Source organism: Dermacentor variabilis, chromosome 5, assembly GCF_050947875.1.
Source record: "Dermacentor variabilis isolate Ectoservices chromosome 5, ASM5094787v1, whole genome shotgun sequence".
In the NCBI taxonomy this organism is placed as follows: domain Eukaryota; kingdom Metazoa; phylum Arthropoda; class Arachnida; order Ixodida; family Ixodidae; genus Dermacentor; species Dermacentor variabilis.
The window spans coordinates 176,365,652-176,373,519 of NC_134572.1; the positions used below are offsets into that span (position 1 = coordinate 176,365,652).

Genomic DNA, 7,868 nt, shown 5'->3' on the forward strand with positions numbered 1-7,868 from the left:
TGTCCGCTGTGAATGTACTTTTAGATGCAATTCACAGAATTGTATTATCATTCTTAGTGGTTGAGTTACAGAGTTGTAAACTTGATAGTTTCGTTTTTAGAAAATTTTTGATTTTCGCCAATTTTTAATAAAAGATTGACGACCTAACTCAAAAATTCGAAACCAACAGTCACTAGATTTTAAGTTTTTCTTTTAAATGCAACAAACCTCGTCAAATTTGGTGCAGTGGTTGCCGAGAAAAACGAATTCTCCTTTTACATGTATTTAGATAGGAGCACTCGAGCTAAAGCTTCCTCTTAAGGCAATCTTCCGCATTCCGCCTCTCACTTGCGCGTCGTAGCTCTGCAGCTTCGCCTGAGCACGTTCTTGCGCAAGGACCCACAGGTTTTGTTCAGCCAAGTAGAAGCCTGCTTCGATCCACACCATATCAACTCGGAGACTTCTCAGCATCGCAGCTTACTTGCCGACCTATCTCCTGAGGTTGCTCAAGAGGTTGCGGACGTCTTCGCTGCACCTTTGGGCCGTGCTCCATACCGGCAGCTGAAGCAGAGCGCTTTGGACCGCACCACGGTGTGTTAAAGCGCGGTCCTCCAGCATCTGCTCAGCTCCCAGGAGCTTGGAGATTGCCACCCTTCCCAGCTGCTCAAGAGATTCAACGGGTCGTGGGCTCAAGTAACGTCGACGCGAAGGGTGCGCTGTTGAAGGAGCTCTTCCTGCAGCCCTAGCCGAAGTCCACCGGGCTTGTCTTGGCTGCTGCAGGGGATACTTGACCCTAGACCGCTGACCCAGCTTGCTGATCGAGTCCACGGCGCGACTTCTGCTTCTGTCGCCGCTCTCTTTCAACGCCAGAGTCTTCTACCATGAACCGCTTAGAGTCCTGGATCGGCCAGGTCATTGTCTCCATGCACGGCTTTCGGACGTCCTTTCAATGACAAGCGCAGCTCCTCCTGACGCCCCAGCTGCTGTCCCTCTTCCCTGAGCACCCCACTCGCGCAGTCCTCGAAGGTCGCCTGTTTGCTGGTGCTATCGCGCTTTCCAGCACCGGGCCGGCCAGTGCAAATCCTCATGCCAGTGGTTGGGAAGTGCACTCCGAGATCCCCGACCGCGGCATGTGACCTCGCTTTACAACCCGGCCGTCTTTCCTTCGTCATGGTTTGCATTTCCGGCCTGCGCTTCCTTCTAGAAACTGGTGTGAGGGTCAGAGTACTGCCGTCCTCCCAGCGTGACCGCGCTTCTAAGTCACCTGGCTCTGCGCTCAGTGCGACAAGCTTTACCTCCATCGCGATGTATGGTGTACGATTCCTCACTCTTGACCTTAGCCTACAGTGCGCGTTCCGGTGCGTCTTCATCGCAGCCAACGTCAATCAGCCTATCTACGGCTCTGGCTTCCTGATCCATTTCGACCTCGATGTCCGCAAGCGCCGCCGTCGGCTCGTTTACAGCAGGATGCGACTCTCCATCTCACGAGATCTGTCGCCTGTAGCTCCCACTGGCATCTGCACGCTGATTCCACAATGTCCGTATGCTCGTATCCACGAAGATTTTCCTGAGGTGACGAGGCCCTGCAATTTCAACCACCAACCCAGCGCTGCGGAACCCACAACTTTGTCAAGCTTGGTCCATCCGTCGCAGCTCGTCCGCGCCTCCTGTTCGGTGAGCATCCGGCCATCGCTCAACGGGAATTCGAGCACGTGCTCCAGCTGGGTGTTAGTCGCCCTTCGTCCAGCAGTTGGGCCTGCCCACTCTATCTGGTGCCCAAATGAAGAACCGGGTGACTGGTGCCTGTGCGGCGACTACCGGGGGCTCAACGCTAACATGGTGCACGATAGCTATCTCATTTCACACATTTAAGATTCCATACGCCACTTGGAAGGATACAAGATCTTTAGTAAAGGGGATCTTTTCAAGGCCTATCACCAAACCGTGTCGATCCTGCCGATATGCCGAAGACGGCCGTTGCTACATCTTTCAGCCTCTTTGTATGCGCGCACGCGGCGCAGCTCAAACTTTCCGGATTCATCATCTTCATCATCATCAGCCTGGTTACGCCCACTGCAGGCCAAAGGCCTCTCCCATACTTCTCCAACAACCCCGGTCATGTACTAATTGTGGGCATGCCATGCCTGCAAACTTCTTAATCTCATCCGCCCACCTAACTTTCTGCCGCCCCCTGCTACGCTTCCCTTCCCTTGGAATCCAGTCCGTAACCCTTAATGACCATCGGTTATCTTCCCTCCCCATTACATGTCCTGCCCATGCCCATTTCTTTTTCTTGATTTGAACTAAGATGTCATTAACTTGCGTTTGCTCCCTCACCCAATCTGCTCTTTGCTTATCCCTTAACGTTACACTCATCGTTCTTCTTTCCATAGCTCGTTGCGTCATCCTCAATTTAAGTAGAACCCTTTTCGTAAGCCTCCAGGTTTCTGCCCCGTAGGTGAGGGGCCGTAGAGGGGCCTAATATTGCTGCTGTAATGTGCGTAAAATCTACGTGCGATAAGATTATGGCGATGGCTAATGATGAGTACTATGAGCCTTACACTACATTGGGAAGAATGATATGATATGCGGGATATGTAAGATGCAAGAAGTAGCTATAGCACAGCTGCCTCACCAGAGCCCTTGAAACACCAGGGCCCGGAGGCGTGTGCTATACAGTACAACTATCCCAGCGGCATTCTCTAAAGAGAGGAAGCGCTACGAATGTATGGGACTAATGACATGTAAGACTACATCTTTGAGGAAACCTAGGACTGTGTCTGTATTAAAAAGCGGTTCTGGACCGAGAAACATTGCAGGATGAAGAGGAATGTGCTGCCAGTATGCTAAGGAAAAATGTCTCTTTCTCTCAGATTCGACTTTCCGAAACTCCAGGAGGACGTGGAGTACGGTCAGCCTCTCCCCACATCTACCACAGGTTGGAGGCTCACTTCCGGTGAGTATATAATTATGGGTGTCAAATGTGCGTGCCATTCTTAGACGACAGAATAGGACATCTGTTCGGCGTCATTTTGTTACAGAGGGCCAGAATCCGAACTGTGGCTTTATCACGTGGAGCTTATTAGTTGTTTTCGCGTTCCACAGGCGTTGTCAGTGGTTCCGTAGTTTCCTCTGTAAGAAGGGCTTCAGATCTGTGACAGGGACTGCATCGGTGGGATTAACAGAATGCGATGCAACCGACATGGCCTTCTGGTCAGCCAGAAGATGCCCCTATGACATGGCACCCAGCATATAATCACATGCTCGTTAACTATATACGCTTTACACAGAACGGAAAAGAACGGATTTTTGGAGTTACAGAATGACATCAAGGCCTTCACAACACTAAGGGAGTCCGTATATATAACTGATTTCGGGAGATGTGATTTCCTGATATGCTTCACAGCCGACAATAATGCGTAGGCCTCAGCCGTAAAGATACTAGTTTCCGGATGCAGTACATCGGATTCCGAGAAGGATGGACCGACGGCTGCATAGGACACCCCGTCGAGTGACTTTGATGCGTCTGTATAGAACTCCGTGAAGGAGTGTTTCACTGGAGTTCCCGGAAATGCATTTGGATTTCAATCTCTGAAGCGTGCTTTGTAACTTTAGTGAAAGAAATATCGCATTGGTATCAGCTGCCACTCCCAAGCAGGTAGAAGCTTGGCTGGATGCATTAGGCGAAGCTCAAAGAGTGGGACATGCATTTCTTCACTAAGTTCCCTCACACGCAGCGAGAAAGGCTGTCTTACGGAGGGACGATTGCAAAAGAGTGTAGCATATGTCATATCGTTAACAGTATAAAAACACGGATGTTGAGGACTAGAGTGGACTTTCAGAAAATATGTTTGGCTGATGTATGTTCTCTGCAGATGAAGCAACCACTGATTTGATTCTACATATAAACTTTCAAGGGGACTTGTTCTGAAAGCGCCCTTGGCTAAGCGGATACCTAGATGGTGAACAGGGTCTAGCATCATTAGCGCGCTCGGGGTGGCGGAATGATAGATCATGGCACCGTAATCTAATCGTGAACGAGTCAGGCTCTTATAGAGATTCATTAGGCACTTCCTGCCACTACGCCATGTAGTCTGTGATAGAAGTTTCATTAGGTTAATTGTTTTCAGACATTTTTCTTTAAGATGTTTAATGTGTGGGAGGAACGTGAGTCTATTGAAATTTGTGCTCTTTGTTTACAAGTACCTGCTGTCGACACAGTTCTACGCAAGGACCTGGAAACAGGTCTCTCTTTCTTGAGAACAGAACACAAGAACGCTTGTGAGGATTGATTTTAAATCCATTTTTCTCTGCCCAATTTGACACCTTGTTCAAACCATGCTTTACCTGTCTTTCGCACACTGCGAGGTTACAGGATTTGAAACCTATTTGAATGTCGTCCACGTAGACGGAATACAAAATGGCCGGTGGTAAGGAAGCACGAAGTGTGGTCATCTTAACAATAAGGAGTGTGCAACTGAGCACGCCTCCATGGGGTACACCAGTTTCTTGTGTAAAAGGACCTGACAGTACATTGCCGACTTTTACCCGGAAGGTACGGTTGGACAAGTAGCTTTTCATTAGGTTTAGCATATTACCATAAATGCCCATTTCTGACAAATCTCTCAAGATCCCGTAGCGCCATGTTGTACCGTACGCCTTCTCCATATCGAGGAATATCGATAAGAAAAACTGTTTGTGTACAAATGCATCACGGATATTTCCTTCAATATGTACAAGATAGTCGGTTGGGGAGCGCCCTTCTTGGAAGCCGCACTGATAGGGATCAAGCATTTTGCTGAGTTCAAGGAAATGGATGAGTCGACGATTTATCTTTTTTTCAAATACCTTACAAATGGAACTTGTGAGAGCTATCGGGTGTTAACTTGCCACTGAGGAAGGGTCTTTGCCTTGTTTCAAAACAGGGTCCACGATGGCTTCTTTCCATGCGGTTGGAAGGTACCCTGCATCCCAGATAGTCCTGAAAAGTGTTAGTAGTGTAACCTGCGTATCATTGTGTAAGTTTTTGAGCATTTCATACATGATTCTATCAGATCCCGGTGCAGAGCTCTTGCATGTGCTCAAGGCAGCTCTCAACTCTGCAATACTAAAAGGACGGTTGAACGGTTCATTCTGCAGACACTTTCTCATGAGTGGCTTACATTCTTCTATTTCTTTATATTTGAGAAAGACTTTTGAATAATTGGTGGAACTTGACACCCTCTGAAAGTGCTCCCCAAGTGAGTCTGCCTGATGAAGCAGGGTATCGCCTTGTGTGTTTACCAGAGGGAGTGAATATGTTTGTCGTCCTTTTATCCTATTCACCATGTTCCATACTTTTGCCTCATCTGTATAAGAGCTGATACCCGGTAAAAACTTCTACCAACTCTCTCTTCTGGCCTGTCGGCGCGTTCACCTCGCTGGAGACTTTACTTTTTTGAAGTTAATAAGATTCTCCGGAGTGGGAGAGGCGCGTAACGATCCCCACGCTTTGTTCTATTTCCTACGGGCGATCCTACATTCGTTGTTCCACCACGGTATACGTCGGTTGCATGCCAAACCACTTACTTCGCATATCCATTTTGAAGCGGCATCTATAATGAATGCTGTAAAATATTCCACAGCAGCATCAATTTCTAAAGAAGACATATCAGCCCATGAGATGCTAGTGAGAGTTCGAAATTTCTCCCAGTCGGCTGTATCTATCTTCCACATAGGAACTTGTGGAGGATATTCATTTTCTTTATACGTTCTTAGAAGTATGGGGAAGTGGTCGCTCCCGTAAGGATTGTTCGTAACTTCCCATACGAGTTCGGGCAGTATAGACGGGGAAGGTATACTAAGATCTATAGAAGAAAAGGTTCTGTTTGCCATAGAGTAATATGTGGGTCCCTTCTTATTCAGCAGGCACGCACCAGAAGAAAAAAAGGAACTGCTCAACAAGACGACCTAGCGCATATATACAAGAGTCGCCCCGCAGGCAGCTGTGCACATTGAAATCGCCAAGAACAACATAGAATTTTGGCAATTCGTCTCTAAAGGACTGAAATTCATGTTTGTTTAATTTGTAGTGAGGGGTACGCAAAGCGAGCAAATGGTGATGAGTTTGTTTATGGGGACAACTCGAACCGCCACTGCTTGAAGGGGCGTTTGTAGCTGTAAAGATTGACAGGCTATACTTTTGTGAGTGACAATGGCAACACCACCCGATGATGCGACGGCACCATCGCGAGATTTGCGAAACGTAACATACTTTCGGAGGAAGTTTGTGTGTTTGGATTTTAAGTGTGTTTCCTGTAAACAGAGCAATTTTGGATTGTGCTTGTGGATGAGTTCTTGCACATCATCTATGTTTCTAAGAAGACCTCTGACGTTCCATTGAATGACTTGTGTATCCATACTTAAAGTAAATTTGTGCTGTGTATACAGAAACAGAAGTGATGCCTTAGATTACAGAGCTCTTTCCAGGCCCTGTAACGGGGATTTTGCGCTTTTTGAAGCGTTCGAGGGAACCTCGCGACCCCTTAGGCGCTTGGTGCGCCCTGACGATAGGTGTAGTGTCCATTGCCTCTTGGGAAGCGCCGGACACGCGCTCTTGCGAGCGAGAAGTTTTCTGAGAGAGCCTCGCCTCGGAGGGCGAGGCCCCTGCGCCCACCAGCCCGGGTGTCGATGGGGCTGCCTGTGGGATTGGGCTAAACTGGCTGTTGCCAGCGCTGGAAGGGGCCTGGGAGGTTGAGGCAGCCTCGGCTGCGCCCAACTTCGGGGTCGATGGTCCCTTCTCCTCGGTTGACGGAGCAGCTGCAGCTGCAACCACCGCGGGGGCAGATGGCGTAACTGCCGACTCACTGATTGTCGGTCGGACAGCCGCTGGAAGCCTTTGTGTCGCTGCCCCCTGACGCGTCACATCTGCAAATCTTTTCTTGGGCAGGTATGAAACCCGCCTGCGTGCCTCATCAAATGATATATTCTCTTTTACTTTAATTGTTACAATTTATTTTTCTTTCTTCCAGGATGGGCACGACCGCGAGTACGCGGCGTGCTCCCCATCATGGTTACACAGTGGCGAGAATTCTCACAAGCTTCAGAGGTGCGTTCATGGGCACTGCATTTCGCGCAAGTCTGACGACCTCGGCAGCTCTGCGAACTGTGGCCGAAACGCTGGCACTTGAAACATCGGAGGGGATTTGGCACGTATGGCCTAACACGGAGCTTTATGTACCCGGCCTCAATTGACTCGGGCAGGACACTTCAACCAAAGGTGATTATGAGGTGCTTCGTTTGAATTTCTTTACCGTCCCTTCTCACCTTAATTCTTCTGACATTGACAACATTCTACTCACTGAAGCCCTCCAAGAGCTCACTCTCTGTCAGCTGGAGCAAGTCATCATCAGAGACAACGCCGCGGCTGGTGTTCAGAGTGCGGTGTGGAGTTACTGTCAATGGAATATCCCCAAATGACACTAGACTGGCCAGCTTTTCGTTTTGTTTCTGATCATGCAGCTATAACTGGAGATCATCACTTGCCAGCCTTGATACTTTGTAGCCTGGACCAAGGACATCAGTTAACGACTTGGAAACTAGAAAGGGGGAGATATTTCGTACTTGTTTATTGGATTTTTTTGAGTGGATGACATGGTACCTGGGGAAGTTCGGTCTTTCACGCCCAAAGAACGGGAAACATCTTCGGTGCGCCCTCTTTTCTGAGGGCGATCCGGAAGGCGAAGACAGGAACTAGCCATAGACAAATTTAAATTTCGGCAATAACGCCAGCCACCCACCGTGGAGCCCTACAAGGGGACGCAACAGGGACTGTATGAACAGGTCCTGTAAAGGCCAGCTGTACGTCATCACTATAACCAAATATGAAATAACCTAGGTTGGCTATTCAC

At 48.7% G+C, this 7,868-nt stretch overlaps 1 protein-coding gene across 1 annotated transcript; it reads left to right on the forward strand.

The window, feature by feature from the left end:
• Positions 1 to 1,284: 1,284 nt before the first annotated feature.
• On the forward strand, positions 1,285 to 1,851 carry LOC142583721 (uncharacterized). The gene has a single exon (XM_075694210.1). It carries the CDS (start codon positions 1,285 to 1,287, stop codon positions 1,849 to 1,851), a length of 567 nt encoding a protein of 188 aa, XP_075550325.1.
• The last annotated feature ends 6,017 nt before the right edge of the window (positions 1,852 to 7,868 follow it).

What these genes read in the sequence shown, in the direction of transcription:
- LOC142583721 (XM_075694210.1), top strand. Translation starts at nt 1,285, where the DNA reads ATGTATGGTGTACGATTCCTCACTCTTGACCTTAGCCTACAGTGCGCG.